General features: G+C 34.4%; 3 protein-coding genes across 3 annotated transcripts in view; 1 reads left to right on the plus strand and 2 right to left on the minus strand.

Annotated features, from left to right (window-relative positions):
• Positions 1-1,199: 1,199 nt before the first annotated feature.
• Positions 1,200-2,097, minus strand: LOC140825926 (antimicrobial ginkbilobin-2-like protein). Its single transcript, XM_073187979.1, has one exon. The coding sequence runs from the start codon at positions 1,798-1,800 to the stop codon at positions 1,246-1,248; it is 555 nt and encodes a 184-aa protein (XP_073044080.1). The 5' UTR covers positions 1,801-2,097; the 3' UTR covers positions 1,200-1,245.
• Positions 2,098-11,593: 9,496 nt separating this feature from the next.
• On the plus strand, positions 11,594-12,417 carry LOC140828152 (antimicrobial ginkbilobin-2-like protein). The gene has a single exon (XM_073191137.1). It carries the CDS (start codon positions 11,620-11,622, stop codon positions 12,346-12,348), a length of 729 nt encoding a protein of 242 aa, XP_073047238.1. The 5' UTR covers positions 11,594-11,619; the 3' UTR covers positions 12,349-12,417.
• Positions 12,418-19,328: 6,911 nt separating this feature from the next.
• LOC140825927 (phospholipase D alpha 1-like) overlaps positions 19,329-21,769 on the minus strand; it is a 4,744-nt gene continuing 2,303 nt past the window's right edge. Inside the window, exons 2-3 of the mRNA XM_073187980.1 lie at positions 20,029-21,769; positions 19,329-19,935 (exon numbers count right to left, since the gene is read on the minus strand). The exon at positions 20,029-21,769 is cut by the window's right edge and continues 123 nt beyond it. Coding sequence (XP_073044081.1) covers positions 19,505-19,935; positions 20,029-21,769 — 2,172 coding nt within the window. The 3' untranslated portion in view covers positions 19,329-19,504. The remainder of the gene's footprint in view (positions 19,936-20,028) is intronic.

Consider the following 21,769-nt stretch of genomic DNA (forward strand, 5'->3'; position numbering starts at 1 on the left):
TTGAAAAAATTTCAGTAGTTTCGATGATTTTTTTCTGTTAAAAAAAAAAAAGTTCTCTCCAGCTACACTCACTCAGCTTTATGTTTCATGTTCTACGCAAAACAGGGTTTTTATAGTGTCGAATCATGGTGGGAAATTTTGCCTTGATCGGTTCGACATTCGACGCACTCAGGTCGCGCTCGTATGCTTGCATACAAGTCAAGCCTTTTTCCACTGCAAATCGGGCCCATTATTTGCACCTCTGCGTCTGTGTGTGCGAGAGAGAGCCTCTTGACCAATCATTGTTACACCTCCATAAAGTATAACACAATATAAACTCACCAATGCTATGTTCATTTTCTAATGTGAGACATTTCCTACTTGTCATCTACTAGACTTTGTCCAATTTCTCATTCAAAGAACAAGCCCAATAAACCTATATAAATCCAACACTTTGAACCACTATTATTCTATCCGCTGTCACGTGACCAATCTGCCTACCAACGAATAGGCAAAGTGCTGGTATCCATGGCTCTCCCCACGTGTTCGTTGTACATCGGGTCTGGCTCTTTGGCTTCCTTTATGTTCATTGTTTATAATTTGCTGAATGAACAGATCTATCAAACATAATATGCTCCACCATATAAAATATACGTGTCTTGGGTTGACAATTTCCAGACTCGTCAAAGGACATATCGTGGGTCGTCGGTCTGTTCCCCTAGCCCATTTTGACAGACCTAAGATTGAATCAAACCATATTTTTTATATTTTAAATTGAAACCAAATCAAACACACATTAAAACCAGATGCATGTTAAAGAGTTTACAATGGGTAGTTATAACCGCTTGGTTTATTATAATGATTAGATTAGACCGGACTATTTTTATTGTAGGAAAATTACAAATTTAGTCTTTAAATTTTAAGTGTTTTGAGTTTTAGTAATGTAAATATTCAAAATAGGTTTAGGGGGGTTGAATTTGATTGTAATGATTTAGTCTTATTTCACATAATGATGAATGACAGCGGAAAGTATTAATGTTTGGCGAAAGACAAATTAAAATAACTTAAATACATCGTTTTGTAGAAAAACAACAAATGGGACAAATAAAAGTATCAAAAATTTTATTAGCAATGCATATGCATGTAAAATAGTACATAAGTTCTGATCGTTTACACACAAATAAAATTATTAATTATCACAATCAAAATAATAACATAAATAATAAAGAAATAAAGATGCACATATAAATTAACAAATTGTATCGATTAATAAAGATTGAGAAAAGGATAAATCTCATATCTTATATTACAACTTCCACCAACCACTCTCCCACCTTGTTTGCTATCGCAGCAGCTTGGAAGTTTACTAATGGCATCATCCAAGCATTTCTTGCAATTAACATCCGAAACATCTCTGCTGCATTGAACCATTCCGTATATTTTCTTGGATTCTTCCATCTGAGATTCTCCGTTAGCAAACATTTTCGACGATTTGCAAGCTTTCTTCGACAGATTTGTTAACAATTCTTTCACCCTCTGGTTGAACTCACGAGGCTCGACCATGGTCACATTGTTCACATTCAGCATGTAAAATCTGTTTTGATTATCGATCTTGCCGAAAAAATCGACATCGTTGTATTTCAAGAAACAAGAGTCATACCAAATAATTGCTCCTTTGTTGTTGGGACAACGTTCATGGATTTCCCTGCTTGCGTCAAGAACACAGGTTTTACAGTCTTTCCTCGAGACGTCTCCGCGACAAAGAGAGAGCCCGTAGGGACGATTTGTTGGGGAAAACCCATAAACCGCAGAATCCATCATGCTAAATCATTAAGAATTTGACTGAAAACTTAAGCGGAAGCGTACCTGAAGCCATAATTCTGAATTGTTTAGAACGTGTCTTGATCTTCCAGATCTACGCGCTCTTTCCTTGAGAGAATCCTTTAGTTTTCTCTTCAGAACTATTTTCTTAATGGGGGAGAGAATAGTGAAAGTGACAACGCGAGATCTGGGGACCATGACCCTTATTTATAGATAATATCTTCTGATATTTCCGTTTTAGCCCATCATAAAAACAGAAATTACACTTATGTCTCTACACATTAAAGGCCCACAGCCCATTATATACATTAAAGCCCAATAACCCGAAACTTTATTTGATCACTTTATTTTGGGCTTAACTTAACAGACAACCCACACACATAATTATTCACATATAAGCCCATGAAAATAAAATTGATCCAACAATCTCCCACTTGGGCTATATGTGCAACTTTATAATTATGTTTGTGAAAATAACCTTATGAGCTCAAAAATTGTTGTCATTCCGAAATGTATCTATAACCAATCCGGTCCATCAATCACACCAACATAGGATCAAAGCAGTCTTCGCTACACTCAAGGTAACTAGACCCATCAATGGTCACATATGCCAACACAACTGAATGACATGGATCATGAAGTGGATGTGTAGCATGGAAATTTCATGCAATGTGACCGTAACATGCCTATTTCCAACTGGTCCTCCCTTTAACCTTATTGAGATCAAACTTTAAATCATAATCAGAGTGTGACTTAACTTGAAATTTATTTCTGCAGAAAATAAATTTACATGACTGTAACTGAAGATGTCTACAACTGAAAAAAGCATTTAAAATAACAAACTCCCACTAAAACTGAATTTCCTCAATTGACATAACACCCATACTAGCAGTGTGCTCATGAAACTGTTTGGTTGGTAGTCCCTTAGTAAGCGGATCCGCAACCATGGAGTTTGTACCGATATGCTCAATAGACAACTTTCCACTTTGAATTCTTTCTTTAACAACCAGAAACTTGATGTCAATATGTTTTGACTTCGTCGAGCTCCTGTTGTTATTGGAATACATAACTGCTGATTTATTGTCACAATATAATCTTAGTGGCTTTTCAATGCCATCAACAATGCGCAGTCCCGTGACAAAATTTTGCAGCCATATTCCGTTATTAGATGCCTCATAACATGCTACAAACTCAGCTGCCATGGTGGAAGAGGCTATAAGTGACTGTTTAGCACTCTTCCAGGAAATGGCACCTCCAGCAAGGAGATAGATGTAGCCCGACGTAGATTTCATACTATCTTGGCATCCAGCAAAATCGGAGTCAGTATACCCAATGATCTCAAGCTGATCCAACCTCCGATATATGAGCATGTAATCTTTTGTTCTCTGAAGGTACCGTAAAACTCTTTTGACTGCTTTCCAATGTTCCACTCCTGGATTACTTAAATATCGTCCCAACATTCCTGTCACGTACGCAATATCTGGACGTGTACAAACCTGAGCATACATCAGACTCCCAACTGCAGATGCATAGGGAACCTTCTGCATTTCTTTTTCCTCAAAATCATTCTTTGGGCATTGTTTGAGACTAAATTTGTCTCCCTTAGCCACAGGGGTATCCGTTGGTTTACAATCTTGCATCCCGTATCGCTTGAGAACTTTCTCGATATAGCCTTTCTGAGATAATCCAAGAATACCCCGAGAACGATCCCGATGTATCTGAATACCCAGTACAAAAGATGCATCACCAAGATCTTTCATCTCAAAATTCTTTGATAGAAATCTCTTGGTTTCATGCAACAACTCTATATTGTTGCTAGCGAGCAGAATGTCATCAACATATAAAACCAGAAAAATATGTTTACTCCCACTGAACTTATGGTACACACAATCATCGACCAAATTCATCTCAAAGCCAAACGAGATGATCACTTGATGAAATTTGAAATACCATTGTCGCGATGCCTGCTTGAGCCCATAGATGGATTTCTTTAATTTGCAAACCATATTATTTGTGTCTTTGGACACAAAATTTTCTGGCTGCACCATATAAATCGTTTCATCAATGTCACCATTTAGAAACGCAGTCTTTACATCCATCTGATGAAGCTCAAGATCGAAATGCGCCACCAAAGCCATTATAATCCTTAAAGAGTCTTTCGAAGAAACCGGAGAGAAAGTCTCTTTATAATCAATGCCTTCTTTCTGTGTAAAGCCTTTAGCGACACGAGCCTTATATCTTTCCACATTGCCTTTCGAATCCCTCTTGGTTTTAAATATCCATTTGCAACCAATGGACTTCGTACCTTTAGGCAATGGGACAAGATCCCATACGTCATTGTCCTTCATGGACTTTATCTCCTCATTCATGGCATCATTCCACTTTTGAGAGTTAGAACTATCCATGGCTTGACGGAAGTTAATAGGATCATCCTCCATCAATCCAATGTCTGCCTCATGTTCTTGAAGAAATACAATGTAATCGTCCGGAACTGCATTTCTCCGCTCTCTAGTGGATCTCCTTAATGGCATAGGTTCTGGAGGTGCTTGAGTTTGTTCATCTGGAATGGGAGGATCTCTAATATTGTCTTCATGTATTGTGTCTTGGTCAAAGTGAGGAATATGATCCTGATCAATGTCCAAGACACCTGTGGGAATATTTACATATTCCTCTTCAAAGACAATATCCCTGACTTTATCTCCCCCCGCAAACTCAACATCCTCAAAGAACCTGGCATTTCCTGACTCAAAAATCGACTTACTCGTGGGATCATAAAACTTGTACCCCCTGGATCTTTCAGAGTATCCAATAAAATAACAACTAACCGTCCTTGAGTCCAGTTTCTTTTCATTAGGCTTGTAAGGCCTTGCCTCAGCTGGACATCCCCAAACGTGCAGATGCTTAAGACTGGGCTTTTTACCCGTCCAAAGTTCATAAGGGGTTTTGGTCGCTGCCTTAGTTGGAACCCTGTTAAGGATATATGCTGCGGTCTTTAGTGCTTCTCCCCAGAGCGATTCTGGTAAGGTAGAATGACTGATCATACTCCTCACCATGTCCTTAAGCGTTCTGTTTCGTCTTTCAGCAACACCATTCATAGTGGGCGAACCCGGCATAGTGTACTGTGGGACGATACCGCATTCCTCTAGGAATCTTGCAAAAGGTCCTGGACGTTGTTCACCTGAACCGTCATATCTACCATAGTATTCACCACCACGGTCAGATCTAACGCTTTTAATCTTTAAGCCAAGTTGATTTTCAACTTCAGCTTTATAGTTTTTGAACACATCCAATGACTGTGCCTTTTCATGAATGAGATAAATGAAGCCATATCTTGAAAAATCGTCTGTGAACGTTATAAAATACTGTTGACCATTCCAAGAAGCCGAAGGGAATGGTCCACAAATATCAGTATGTATAAGTTCTAAGACGCCTGAACACCTATTGGCTTCAAATCTCCTTTTGTTGGTTTGTTTTCCCTTTATACAATTAACACAATTATTAAAATCTGTGTAATCTAAAGGTTCGAGAATTTCGTCTGACACAAGTCTCCTTATTCTCTTTTCAGAGATATGACCCAATCTTTTGTGCCATAACGCAGCTGAATCCTCACTGGTTAATTTTCTTTTAGTGCCTCTACTTGTTTGCAGGGTTTCATTAAATGAAGCAATAACATCCAAAGAATAAAGATTATCGTAACCTGATAAAGAACCAGAACCAACCAATTTTGAATCGAGAAACAAACTGAATATTCCATTTCCAAACGAACAAGAATAACCAAATTTGTCCAATGCAGAAATGGAAATCAAATTCCGCCTAAAAGACGGCACAACAAATGTTTCATAAAGATCCAAATATATTCCAGTCTTTAACAACAATCTAAATTTTCCTATTGCCTCAACTTCAACTTTGTTGCCGTCACCAACATAGATGAATCTTTCAGCATCACTTGGTTTTCGGCAATCCAGGCAACCCTGCATAGACACACTGATGTGAGTTGTTGCACCAGAATCTATCCACCACGTGTGTCTAGGCACTGAAGTTAAATTAACCTCAGAACAAACCATATTCAGAAGCATACCTTTCTTAGCACGCCAAGCGTGATAATTACTGCATTGCTTCTTCATATGCCCATCACTGCCACAGAAAAAACAACCAGAACTTTGAGAATCACTAGGATTCTTCTGTTGTTTCTTCGAAGGCTGTGTATCCGCAGCAACCTTATCCTTCCTTTTCTTTCCTTTATCCTTCGAGGTAGAGGCATAATGAGCACTTTCTGTCTTGTCTTGCTTCAACCTTTCCTCTTCCTGGACACAGTGCGAGATGAGCTCATTCAGAGACCAAGTCTCTTTCTGACAGTTATAGCTCACCTTGAACTGGTTAAATTGAGTAGGAAGAGATATTAAAACCAGATGCACCAGCAAGTCCTCAGAGAGGTCAAGCTTCAGTGCTTTCAACCTTGAAGCAAGATGAGACATTTCCATAATGTACTCCCTGATGTTGCCCTTACCCCTGTACCTCATTGAAATGAGGCTTGCCAAAAGTGTACCAATTTCAGACTTTTCATTTTTAGCAAGCCTCTTTTCGAGGTCTTGAAGGAAAGCCTTAGCTGTAGCAATGTCGCTAGACATTGTGCCCCTGAATGTTTCCGGAATGGCCTTCTTCATGATCATCATACACATGCGATTTGATCTTTCCCACCTTTCAAACTCCCTCTTTTCATCAGAGGTACTCTTATCCGTAATGGCGGGAGGAGAGTCAATCCTTATCGCAAGGTCTAAATCCATGACTCCGAGAACTATCAACAAATTCTCTTGCCATGATTTAAAATTCGAGCCATTTAACATAGGAATAGAATTTATGTTGGAATGAATATTTGCAGGAGTCAAATCTGAACAGAGAACAAAAACAAAACATACATGCTCAACCAAATATCCAAATAAAATAATCAATAAATTCAAATAATGTAAACCCCCATAAACAGAATATCGAGCACTCTATTAATGTTTCATCTTTGGACAAAATATTAACTTGTAAATGATATCCTGGCGCAGTAGTCAAACACTGATAGTAACTATCATGTCAAATAACAACCTTCCTTTGGGCCGATTTATTATTCACATGAAAAACCGAACAACTATCACATGTTTACCACCACAATTGCATATGTGATTATATTAAATATTAACCTTCCTTTGAGCCGATCAAAATTCATATAAATCACATATACCCAAAAATCTTTTTGTATTTCAAAATAAAATTAATTTCCATAAAAGAGGTCACTTTGGCGACATTTTATTTCAATTAATCAATTTTAAAAATACATATAACCTTATCATTATTTGAATTAATGAAAATTTAACCTTAATGGAAAAAACCTGAACCGAAAAAAAAAAAATTTTTTTTTTAAATTTTTTTTTTTTTTTCGGAATTCCGTACGGGCCGGGCCGACTGACCCGAATCCGTACGGTTCGGGCTAGCCCGGTCCATAGGACCCGACCCGAATCCGTATGGGCCGGGTCGCCCCGGTCCGTAAGACCCGGCCCTAACCCGTATGGGTCGGGTCGACCTGTTCCGTACGACCCGACCGAACCGTATTATTTTTTTTTTTTTTTTAAAAAAAAAATATCCGACTTTTCGATTTTCCCTTTTTTTTTTTTTTGAAAAACTGGAAGAAAAATCGAAATCTTATACCAAATCTTTCAAATTTACAACCAAATCTTTTTACCAAAACTGAAACTTTAAAAGATTTGATTTTCAACCAAAATATTTTCCAGATCTAAAGCCATAGAACAAAAATTTTCAGATCTAAACCAAAATATTTTTCAGATCTGAAACCGTATCAAAATATTTTCAGATCTGAAAACATATCAATATATTTTTCAGATCTGAAGCCATATCAAAAAAATTTTAAACAAAATTTTATTTTCAGATCTGGATCCAAAAAGTATCCAAAAACTTTAAACAAATCTCAATGATTCAAACATGAATGGCTCTGATACCACTTGTTGGGGAAAACCCATAAACCGCAGAATCCATCATGCTAAATCATTAAGAATTTGACTGAAAACTTAAGCGGAAGCGTACCTGAAGCCATAATTCTGAATTGTTTAGAACGTGTCTTGATCTTCCAGATCTACGCGCTCTTTCCTTGAGAGAATCCTTTAGTTTTCTCTTCAGAACTATTTTCTTAATGGGGGAGAGAATAGTGAAAGTGACAACGCGAGATCTGGGGACCATGACCCTTATTTATAGATAATATCTTCTGATATTTCCGTTTTAGCCCATCATAAAAACAGAAATTACACTTATGTCTCTACACATTAAAGGCCCACAGCCCATTATATACATTAAAGCCCAATAACCCGAAACTTTATTTGATCACTTTATTTTGGGCTTAACTTAACAGACAACCCACACACATAATTATTCACATATAAGCCCATGAAAATAAAATTGATCCAACACGATTGTCATGGTGTTGGCCTGTGGAGCCAATGCCAAATCCAGTCGGAGGTGTCTTGTGAGAAAGATTCTTCAAGAGTTTTCTTAAATTTTTGTCATAAACACTGTTTTTGGTGAAGTTTTGAGAGTTGAAGCAAAAGTGAAAGAGTGGATCGATCGAAATCGCAGATTGGATGAGGAGAAAAGAGATTAAGACAATGGAAAACTTGTAAGCCATGTCTGAGAAATCAAACCTTGTTTAGTTATTTCTTGAAGTACTGATGTTTGATCCTTTAAATTTGATCCATTTATATAGAGCAATAAATGTCTATTCACAAATGGATTTATAATGTTTGACTTTGTTTTTCTTTGCAGCAATTAATTAATTAACCTAGTCTTGGGGAAACATTCAACTCTGTGTTTGATTTTATCCTCCCATAAAATTCAAAGGTGCGGCGGATACGTATAATATAATAATGTATATTTTCTTCCGACTGAATCTCAAGTTTGTATTAATCAACGCACTTATTGTCTTTGAATTCGCATGAGTTTAACCCATCATAAAAATAAAATGGGAAATTCCATAAATCACCCATGTGAAATCCTGGATTTACTACTAACCCTTGTGAAAGTTTTTTAAGCTAATTAACTCCAGTGATTTCAGATCTGTAGCACACGCACCCTAATTCAGAATTTAGTCAAATAAAAACAAAATTGCCTCTACTTAAATAAATAATTAAATTAATTTTGTTTTATAATTCTATATTTATTTGAATAAAATAATCAACTTTTAATTAAATAACTATGAAAATTATGTATAATTATTTTATCTTAATGTTAGTTATACGCGAAATATATTTTTAATAGTAAATTGTATTATTACATTAAATTAAGTAATAAGTTTAATTATTTTTAAAATAAAATTTAATATTTAAATTAATTGTATAAATAAACTTAATTGGAAATATAAGTTAACGCATTGATGTTTTAATTAAAATGTTCAATAAAGGTGATAGATGGTTCATAAAAAAAAATCATTTAATGGTAGTTTAGACATTTTTTTATCAAAAAAACTTGGATATTCGCAATTAATTATGTGTGCAGTACAAAACATAGCTAGAAGGGTGTGTATGCTACTGATCTGGAATCACATGGGGTTATTAGCTTAAAAAACTTAACTTTAATATAGGGTTATCAGGAAACCCCGTCTAGACGGGTTTGGTTTACCGTTTCTCGCCCCGTCCGATTGACGTGTTGTGGAGAGTTGCGGGCCAACCCGCCCTGCTAGACTGTTTTGATGGCTTTAACTGTTGCCAGGTTCTAAAGGAGGGTTGATGCTTGATTCAAGATTTATAAAAAAAGGTATATATATTTCGATTTTAAGAGAAAGATAAGTGTTTTTGACTTATTGAAACGATTATTATAGGTTATGTGCTTCTAAAAATAACTGTATAATTAACATGAAACTAAATTGAAAAATAATGTGTTAAATGAAGGACTAACTCGGAACATTGAAAAAAAGACGAAATCAGGAAAGTAATTAAATGAAGAACTAAACAGGGAATTATCATTGATTCATATGCTTATTTTTTGTCATTTTAACCATGCGGTTAATGAAAGGACTAAATAGAGAAAAATTGAAAGAAAAAAAAAAAAGAATGACTAAATTGGAACAACAGAAAAAGGAGAAACTTAATCGGGAAAATACAATAAAATGAGATACTAAATAGGGAATTATCTTAGCAATAATCAATCTTTTTTGATAAAAATACGTTAGAAGCGTCTAATTATAGTATATGTAAGTATTCTAAATACGTTTAAAAAACGTCAGAGATTAATGAATAATAAGTTCAAACACGCTTACCGTGCATACCTATGTGAGCACCGATGAGGTGTCATTCACCAATTGGATGCGCAATTTTTCTATATTTCATCACATCCAATAGGTGAGTGACACCTCATCGGTGCTCACATAGGTGTGCACGGTAGGTGTGCAGCATATCAAAACTGTATATACATATATATATATATATATATATATATATAATATATATATAATATATATATATATATATATATATATGTATATATTATTAACCTTAATTATTCTTTCTAAGTTTCTGTTTAAAATGTTTACGTATTGACCGTAGCTTTCCACACTTAATTACTAAATTAAAAGCTTGTCTATGATTTTGGATTACCTAATTATACAGTTCATTAATGTCTGTAATCTTTCTAGAATTCAAATTAATAGAATTTGTCAAATCAATTAATGGTTGTAATGTTTCTAGAATTCAAATAATTAATAGAATTTGTCAAATAATTGGTTACTCACTTTCTCCCAGATATAGAGGCAACAATTCCTTTTTTTTTTTCATTTTTGCAAATATACGATCAAATTTTCATATTTAATATTATTGTATCTATGTTTTTATCAATCATTCATCATCATTAAATACATTAACAAATTCAAACAATTTATTATCATATTATAATATTATTCATTAAACAAGAGACTAATAATAAATTCATAGTAAACTTACTTTTCCAATAACCAAACTTAATTGGTGTGAAAACATGATACATAAGCCTAAGTGCCTAACTATATGGAACAAATAGGGTATTTAATTTTATTATGTATGTAACTTATACTTCATTTGTCTCATATATTTAGGTTTATCTATGTTTTCACACGAATTTTAAAAACAAATTTTTTCACAAAAAACTATCATTTTAGCCTTATTTAATTAGTAATTTAATGTGAAATAAAAACTTATAAGAAATAAATAATGTATTTAATTTTTCATGATGTGAGAATCCATAACTGCTATCTTTTGATGTGGACCGGATAAATTTTCATATCAATACAATAGCCTACAAATCATGTTATCTAGTTAAAACACGCATACTGGACAATTGCATGTGTGACAAGCTCGCTCGAGAAGGTGTTAGTTGTAGGAATCTAACCCATTGCCATTAACACTCCAATTGCTCTTTGGGGGCCATAACTAATGTATTTAATGAATATGCTAATATCGGTCTCACGGGTCGTATTTGTGAGACGGATCTTTTATTTGGATCACCCATGAAAAAGTATTACTTTTTATGCTAAGAGTATTACTTTATATTTAATGAATATATTAATGTATTTAATGAATATGCTAATATCTATGTTTGATTTATGAAAAATCAAACACAGAGTTGAATGTTTCCCCAAGACTAGGTTAATTAATTCATTGCTGCAAAGAAAAACAAAGTCAAACATTATAAATCCATTTGTGAATAGAGACATTTATTGCTCTATATAAATGGATCAAATTTAAAGGATCAAACATCAGTACTTCAAGAAATAACTAAACAAGGTTTGATTTCTCAGACATGGCTTACAAGTTTTCCATTGTCTTAATCTCTTTTCTCCTCATCCAATCTGCGATTTCGATCGATCCACTCTTTCACTTTTGCTTCAACTCTCAAAACTTCACCAAAAACAGTGTTTATGACAAAAATTTAAGAAAACTCTTGAAGAATCTTTCTTACAAGACACCTCCGACTGGATTTGGCATCGGCTCCACAGGCCAACACCATGACAATCGTCCCTACGGGCTCTCTCTTTGTCGCGGAGACGTCTCGAGGAAAGACTGTAAAACCTGTGTTCTTGACGCAAGCAGGGAAATCCATGAACGTTGTCCCAACAACAAAGGAGCAATTATTTGGTATGACTCTTGTTTCTTGAAATACAACGATGTCGATTTTTTCGGCAAGATCGATAATCAAAACAGATTTTACATGCTGAATGTGAACAATGTGACCATGGTCGAGCCTCGTGAGTTCAACCAGAGGGCGAAAGCATTGTTAACAAATCTGTCGAAAAAAGCTTGCAAATCGTCGAAAATGTTTGCTAACGGGGAATCTCAGATGGAAGAATCCAAGAAAATATACGGAATGGTTCAATGCAGCAGGGATGTTTCGGATGTTAATTGCAAGAAATGCTTGGATGATGCCATTAGTGAACTTCCAAGCTGCTGCGATAGCAAACAAGGTGGGAGAGTGGTTGGTGGAAGTTGTAATATAAGATATGAGATTTATCCTTTTCTCAATCTTTATTAATTGATACGATTTGTTAATTTGTATGTGCATCTTTATTTCTTTATTATTTACGTTATTATTTTGATTGTGATACTAATTTTATTTGTGTGTAAACCATCAGAACTTATGTACTATTTTACATGCCATATGATTGCTAATAAAATTTTTGATACTTTTATTTGTCTCATTTGTTGTTTTTCTACAAAACGATGTATTTATGTTTTTTGAATTTGTCTTTCTAGCTTATGCCAAACATTAATACTTTCCGGTGTCATTCATCATTATGTGAAATAAGGCTAAATCATTACAATCAAATTCAACACATGACCTAAACCAATTTTGAATATTTACATTACTAGCACTCAAAACATATACAATTTAAAGTTTGGTTTTGACTCAATGAATTTGATTATTTTTGTTATTAGTCATATCTATTTGTCACATATCACGTCAACGATTGGATCAAAATAGTTGAAAATTAAAAGTTTGTATCAAAATCAAACTTTGAAAATTTAATGAACTAAAATCCGAAATTGAACAAATTAAATAGACCAAAAGATCAATTTCCCCAATAAAAAGCTTGAAACATTTTTTAATTTTTTGAAATAGCATCGAACTTTTATTAATCATCATATCGATGCAAAATAATACATAAATTTTAAAAGGTTTAGACATTTCACAGTCACAAAATTATCACAATCAAATCGATAACACATCACAAAAGTGATACTCTTAAACATTTTTGGCAATCAACGTCCGAAAGATCTCTACTGCATTGAACCATCCCATGTATTTTCAAGGATTCCTGGATCTCCAATTCTCCGCGAGCGAACATTTTCGGCGTCTCGCTAGCTTTCTGCGACAGATTAGCCAGCAACTCGTGCACCATCTGGTCAAGCTTCTGAGGTTCAATCATGCTCACATTGTTCAAATTCCACATGGATAATTGGTCTTCATCGATTTTACCGAAAAAATCGGCATCCATGTATTTCAAGTAACATGATTCATACCAAATAATGGCTCCTTTGTCGTTGGTACAATATTGAGGATTTCACTGCTCGCCGCAAGAACACAAGCTTTACAGTCGTTACTCGAGGCGTCCCCTCGACAAAGAGCGATTCTGTAGGTACGATCGATCATAGCCATGGCCTTTGAAGCCAAGGCCAAATCCGGTTGGAGGTGTCTTGTAAGAAAGATAAATTAAGAGTTTTCTTAGATATCTGTGGTAATCACTGTTCGTAATGAAGTATTGTGATTCGGAACAAATTTGAAACATTGGATCAGTGGAAATAGCTGCAGATTGGATGAGGAAAATAGAGATTAAGACAATAATGGAAAATTTGTAAGCCATGCATGTCTTAAATATTAACCTTGTTTAGTTGATTTTGATCTCTCAAGTTTGCTCCATATAAATATATATAGAGAGCAATAAGTGTTGACTATTGATCCTCGGGAATTAGTCAACTAATCGACTCCACATTTCCAAATTTATTTTCAGCAAAATTCAATTTTTGCAAAGTAATCAATTTGTGTGGATGAAGTCTATTGTTATTAATCTAAATACAAATTTTCGATTTGAATGCCAGATTATATAAGTTCAAAAATCTTTGCCTTTTTTTAAAAAATAAATAAATAAAATTCCTAATTAAACTTAATTTTTTACATGTATGTATAAAATATAATGCAATGACTCTCTATATATTAATTAATAAAAGACTTTGCCACAATAAATTTTTGATTATTTGAGTGACGATGGGTACTAGATAGATATTAATCCCAGTCAATTTTTTTTTTAAAAAACTTTAATTATTTTAATATTCCTTTTTATTAATTTAATAAAAAACATGTAATCACAATGGTGGAAGTTGGAACGTTATTAAAATTTATAAAACTTGACATAAATATATGCATAGTCTCAAGGACGGGATAATGTTCACGGAAACGAGGTGCTTAAATACATTTTATATTGAAACTAGCATCACTGAACACGGGATGCAAGCTTATAATAAGATTTTATATATTAATATTATATGTTATATAAAAATAATATATTTTTATTTTCAAATAATTAGTGTAGTTTTTTTTTCTCAAATACTTGCAAGATTTAGTTTTTTGTTTTCATATTTAAAACGATGTACAATTTTTTTAATATGAAAATGTTTTTGTAGCACCAAAAAATAATAATGTGGTGCCAAAAATTATTGACGTAATACCAAAACTTGTGTATGTATCTAGCTCCATGTCAAAAATCAAACAAAAATAGTCGAAAATTAAAATTTTTGGACCAAACCATAGTTTGAATACTTAGTATACCAATAACATATGTCTGTTTATAGACTAAAAATATTGGTTTTTCCAGTTAGTTCTGTACTTTATCTTTTCTACAGTATTCTCGATGCCACGTTGCGGTTATGTGGTTTCATATAATCACGAGAAATAGGAAAACAAACGAGAAATTTATTTTAGAAGAGTCGGATATTTTTTAAGGGAAGAATTTCCATTTTAAAAAATATATAAAATTTCCATACATCAAAGAGGTCCCTCAACTTAGAATTTTAGATTTCTTCATTCCCCAATATTAATTTCTCATTAAAAATAATGGAAGACAAGTTAAAACTGTTTTTTTACCCCAAATGACAAGGATCAAACGAGTAATGTTTCATATACAATCAAATTTGTAGTACAATTTTCATAACACAAAAAAATCAATACAAAAAGTCTATTTATCAACATCACATGATAGATTTAATGCAAAAACTCACGATATAATAGCAAAATCTCACGATTTAATTGTTGCAAAATATCGTTGGTTGTACATTTAGCATTTTTCGGATCAAAATATAGTGAAAAAAAAATTACATTTATCATTTATTATTTTTGGAAATACCCCAATACAGCACGTGGATTTCATTTTCACTCTTGCGTTAATTATTGATGCCCAAGTATCCAAACAATGGCTGAGACAAAAATTCATCGAAATCTGCGAGTTTAGGGATTATTCTAGTACATCAACAGATAAGATGAAATAATAATAATATGATTTAAAAAAAAAAAAGATTTTGTCTTTTTTTCCCATTCAAATAGCGTGATGGCATTGACTTTGTCCCTAGCTAGCAATTATGGTTTCCTGGTGTTATTCCAACATAATAACATATATTATTTGTGATGGACTTATTCCAAAAAATGTAAAAATCAAACGTAATGGTTAAATACAAAAAAAATACCATAAAAAGTAGTTTTATAAAATATATATCTTTTCAAAAACGACATTTTCTACTCGGCTTTGCTCTTAGCCCGTGTCTGATTTGAGGGGTTCGGTGATGTCGACATTTTGACTGCAACCCAGTGTTTTTGCTCAATGAAGGGCCAAACGTATGCCTTAAATATTCAATTATTGCTTATACACAACTCATTGCATAGTCGTTATTGTCAAATTATGTTAAATTTTAGTATAGTCCGTTTGTCTGAAATTTTATTCTTTTCATCTTCCTGGCAGCGACGTAATGCCGACATAACACTTACGATAATAGTGTCATATTGACAATCTCAATGAAAAATGATAAATTTGTCAAAAATTGAAAGTTATATTATTACAACTGAAATTTGGCAATATGAATGACAAAAATCACAAATAAGAAAATATATGAAACTAAAAATATAATTTTTTCTTAAATTATTTGCGAACATACAAAATAGTTTATTTAATTAATTATGTACAAATATAATTCGACAAGTTTAAGTAGTATTTAGAATCAAGTGCGACTTCTAGGATATGTATTACCAATAACTTTTTCATTATTGATACCGCAACTATTCCTTGAGTATCATTTTCTCAATTAATAAACGATATTATTGAAAATGTATAACGCGTATGAAGTTGGTTAATAATTAATATATGATAATTGGTGAGTGATGCTACTTCTTGAAATTTTTTAGTCATTTCACACTTGACATAATATAATTTTTTTCGAAATTTTTGTTTCCTAAAATATATTAAACCATGGTCTCTGTCGCTAAAATATTTCACAAAAATTTTCTTATACGGTCTCACGAATCAATTTTGTAAGACCGATATCTTATTTAAGTTAAATTATTACATTTTATGCTAAAACTGTTATTTATCATTATTGTAAATATGAACATGACTAACACGTGAGATCGACTCATAACAAATTAATATTTACACAAAGGGGGTCAATAATAACCAACCAGCTACATAAACAAAAACGAAAAATGGGATGAATTTTTGTACAAAGTATATATGGGTAAATTTCTGACGAGGGGCTTTCAAGATTTACAACTCCGAAGAAGGCTAGTACGAGCTGCGCATCTTGTGAACACGATCCCTCAAGATTCCGTTGTAAAGCGCAACTCTATTGGCTGGCATTTCTTGCACCACTCTCCCACCTTTCTTTAATGAAGATTTCGATTTTGAATATTTAATATTTCCAGACGACGAATCAACTCCCCAAGTATTATTATTGTTGCTGCGTAGTTTCCTGTAAGCTTCGCTGTTCCCCGTTGGGTCCACCACATCTTCTGCGAAGTGCACTCTCTTCTTCCTCTTCTTCTCTTTTTCCTTCACATCATCTGCACACACATATATGTATATATATATGCATGCCCACTATTTATATATATATAATATATATTATATCCAGAAAAAAGATAAACTCCAATAATTTCTTCGATGATAAAGATAAGGCTTTATTCAACACACAGACGAATAACAGAAGCCAAGGAATCATGCAACAACATTAATTCTTTCAAGTTATTTCATATCTATTTTTTTTGAGAATGATAAACTCATCCCTGAAAAATGATGATCATGCATTACGATCTTTTCCCTTTGTTTTTGTTGCATAAATGGATATGAAAAAACTGAAAAGAGAAAATACCCGGGAAATAATTTGAGTACCTGAAGAGATTATGGAAGATGGTGGGATGGAGACTCGGGAGAGGATCGGGGAAGGGGACTTTTGCAGGTGGCGGACCAAAAGAATGACGGTGCCGGATACCGCCATGGCTGTGACCAACACGATACCTTGAGAGGACAGGATTGAGGACATGTCCTTTCTGTGAATCTATCTGTATGTATATGTGAATGAATTAAGAAATGTTTTCAGGGGGTGAGAGATAAACGGAAGGGTGAATTTTGAATGGAATGAGACGGAGAGAAGAAAAAAGGGTTTCTTTATTAAATGTTGAAGATGGTGGATGGGTTGCATTTACAAAGGAGGAGAGTTCCCAAGAGATGCTCTCTCTCTCTCTCTCTTTCAAAAATCTATTTTAAATAAGTTGCTTTTCTTTTTCTTAAAGTCTTCTTAATTTTATATAAATGTTCTTGAATGTGCTAGTGATCTTACTTTAGGTTGCGACTTGACTTGATGGATTTTATATATGTTTTGGTTATTTAAAAAAAATATGAACATTTTAATTTACATCTACATTTTGTATGTTTACGTAATATTTGATGTAAATAACGATATATTTCAAATTAATTGATAATTGTGTCATTTGAAATTAATTTCACTTTATATTATTAATGTGTAAATAAATAAAATGTGAATTTCAAATTTAATCTATTATTTCAAAAATTAGTGTTACACTACGTTTCTTTTTTTCCATATTGTTTGGGGTCAAGCTCATTATGGTCTTCTCCATTCTATCAATGTGTCAAAAAGGTCCATCGACTTATTAATTTTTGAAGTGTTTGGTCTTCAATTTTAAGGAACAAAATGGTTTACAAACAATATGGATCAGAAATATAATCATTATATGTCTAGAGAACGTTCATTTCACACACTATATTTTTCCGTTAATTTTTAACAACCAACTGATAGTGACGACAAAAAATGACTAAAATCTATAAATTCAGGTATTTATCTGTCACACTACAAAGAAGAGAGATCAAAGGATAAATGTTTCAGACAGTAGGGATGAAAATTGTCAAATTCACTCTTATTTTTTCATGATTAAATTAAAATGCGAGTAATAAAATAAGATTCCAAGGATTAATTGTAAATAATAAATGTCAACTTCAATATATTTGATAATTTATAATTCAAGAAACGTCACCAAGACTTGAACATCAAGTGGCACTGTTTGTTTTTATGTTTAGAAAGTGAAAAAAAAAATACCATTGGTTGGAAGAGTGAATGATTAAGTGAGTTTGTGCGTTAGCAAACAGAGACGTGATCGTACCAATGGCTCGCTTTCGAAAGAGAGATTATTTTTTCGAACTTTTGTTGACGGGTTTGCCAAACTATACTATTATAATTATTAATTATTATTTTTTACAAGAATATATAAAATATTATGGCTGACCTCACTTGGAGTTTAAAGAAGATCACGCTTGCAATAAATCTAAAATAAAAACACAACACTTTCACTAGCTATTTGTGACCACAAGAAAGGGCAATGAATCCTCGAATGGTTGCTGCCGTAATCTTTCAATTTTAGTACTATAATTGGCCATAAGGTAGGGGCGGGGTGGATTAACGATTATTTAAATACTTCCATCAAATTCAAAACTACTAAATTAACCCAAATAAATTTCTATTTGTAGTTGTCTCTCTAATGAATTGAACCGATTCGTAGTTTTTTGACCTGGTTCAAACAATAATTCGAATCGAAATCGAACATGTTTAATAATTTTTTGAACCAATTTGATAATAAATTATTATATTTAATAGTTTACGACCTTCTCATAAAAAATTTTAATATTTGATTGAAATAATATAATTATATATTAAATAATTACATTTTCAGTATTCCAAGATTTTTTTTTTATGTTTGAGATATAGCTTGAGTATCTCACAAACAGCTATTATACACTGACTTTGTGACAAGAGTGTCAAATCCCACTTGTGTGGATATTTAGATTAGTTTTAGTTACATATCCGTTTAATTTGTCAAGTCCAATTTCATATGCAAGCTCCTTTCTTTTAAGTTTGGGAAATTTTCATATTTTTTTCATGCATGTGCTCGATCGACACAACTTGAAACCAAGATCTTGCTTCGAGAAATCAACGATGGCGCAGCTTAATGAAGCTGGTTAACTTGACATGAAGACGTAATTTTACAAGAGAAGGTCTTGAATGCACTGTCATTAGAATCTTGCAACATACAAACAAGTATTCAGTTACATCAACACATTACATTATAGCACTTACATTCAAGTTGTGAGGATTGGAAGATGAAGCTCTTTAGTACCGAGAACCAGAGCCCTCGTATCCGGAAAATTCGCCACCCCGGGACGCGCCGTGATCTTTCCATCCGACAACACCTCAATCGGGTAAGTCATCAAATGTCCAGGCAAATCACTCTCAGCGATATCCGCCGCGTAAAGCTCCCAGTTTCTTTCAGCCAATTGGTTCACTTTCTGAATGCATTCGATACTTTGTGGATGGCAGAAGCAGTTATCAAGAAGTCCCAGATGCTCGTACCACAACGCCATCCGAAAGCCGTGCACTTGACCTCTTGCTGGCTGTTTACATGATAAGTGGTATGGCTGGTAGGCTCCCATTGCTATTTCTGAATCCCTTGCCCCATCCATAGATCTTTGATTGATATTAGCGGATCCGATGATGATGTACTCGTCATCGACTGCAATTACAAAACAAATGATTAATTCTCAGGTTTTTCATGCAAAATATTTTTTGAAAATGTACGTATATTTTGAAGAAAGAAATAATTTACCAATCATCATCTTGGCATGAACATATATCATCCCTCTCCTGGCCTGCTGAGCTCTGCCGTAAACTGTATCATGATCTGGCTTTTCTAAAGGCTCATATTCTCCACTTTTCTTTGTTTCTCTGTTACCTAAACAGAAGAATGTTAAGTAGTCCTTAGGATTTGCCTCAATCCCTTTGGATTTGAGGGCTTGAACTATATCAGTGTACATCATTTCCATAGTCCTCTTTTGCCAATCTAATATAGCTTGGACTGACGCAGATTCTGGATACCCTTCTGGCCACATCGGAATCACAACGTAGACTGTAAATCTCTGCCTGGATGCGATCTTATCCACTATCTTTAGTGACAGTTCCTTCGGAATGACATGTAAAGCACCGATGTTTTCCACCTTGATCTCGGCCGAGTTCCAAGAAAATGAGCTTCCAAGAAAGTACTGATTCTCAATGTAAATGAAATTATTTGCACGGCGTATGGCATGGATATATGCATCTTGAATGCTTCGCTCGATGATATTATCTTTTCCACTCACTAGCCCGGATTTAACTGCTTCTTCGGGTGAATCAGGGAACCCAAAAGCCGCTCCACCGTCTATGGACCGAAAAACTTGGACGTTCCAAGTTTCGTGATCATCAGGAAGCATAACGGAAGACGGGGGTATTATGATGTCATCGAGTTCTTGAAGTTCTAATAGTACATCAGTTATGCCTTGTTTCCTCCATCGTTGCTCGAAATTGTGGAGAACATCCCAAGCTGCAGGCCCTTCCAATCGACAATGAATATCGTGCCACGGCTCCCTTGGACCACCTTTTTGAATGGTTGCACCCTTATAATTTGCCTGATGAAAATCATCGTGATGTACGGTGTCCAAAGTCCGAAAAAGGGAATGAAACTGAGTGTCGTATCTGCCGTCACATAGATCGATCCCACCTATAAAACTAACAATCCTCCTCCTATCTGTACCTCCATTAGGCATGGCGCAATCCGCAACCACGATCTTTTGATGATGAGTAAACATCGTGCCAATTTCTACGTTCTGGACTAAGCTACGCCCATCGTCAGGATTACGAGGGCATAACACGCAATGAACGTCACTATTTCGAAAAAATTTCCCCGTATCTTCATCATGAGTCGCCATCAGTCCATCATCTTTAAGCCCAGCAACCGAAGTCCTATCGTCCCAAACGAGCATGAGTACTCTCACACCTTCGCTAGCTTTTTTCTTCAGAAGATCACCGAGAATCATGTCACCCCCTGGTTTAGGCCTCCTGTTATCACGTATCAACATGATCTTCGTAAAAACAGACCAACCTGTTATATAGATCAAATGTTTCGCGTTCCAAATGGCTTCAAAAATGTCTTCCCAGCACCGGTTTGGCTCGTAGAATTTCCCACCGGCTAGAGGAATCTTGGGTATGAAATCATCAGGAACATGAGCATCTTGATAAAGTGTAACTTTGCATCCCCTCCTCTGCGGGAAGAACGTGAAAGGAACACCAGGAAAGTTAGGACTTTTGATGCCTCGAGCCCAACAACGTTCCCGGGTAACGTCGTAGAACTGCAGCTTAACATGAATCTTCGATTTCTCATGCATCAGTTTGTGGTGAGTGTAATGGATTTCGAGCCATTTGTCGATTACTTCACCTTGGATCAAATCGGATACCGGTACGGAGGCTGTTGCGATATCCTCTGCTCCAATGGTGTCGTCGAGTTTGATGGTGAACACGACTTTGGAGGCCGAGTG

This window comes from Primulina eburnea, chromosome 3 (assembly GCF_022965805.1).
Source record: "Primulina eburnea isolate SZY01 chromosome 3, ASM2296580v1, whole genome shotgun sequence".
NCBI lineage: Eukaryota > Viridiplantae > Streptophyta > Magnoliopsida > Lamiales > Gesneriaceae > Primulina > Primulina eburnea.

Coding starts and splice junctions, on each gene's coding strand:
- LOC140825926 (XM_073187979.1), bottom strand. CDS start 1,800: ATGATGGATTCTGCGGTTTATGGGTTTTCCCCAACAAATCGTCCCTAC.
- LOC140828152 (XM_073191137.1), top strand. CDS start 11,620: ATGGCTTACAAGTTTTCCATTGTCTTAATCTCTTTTCTCCTCATCCAA.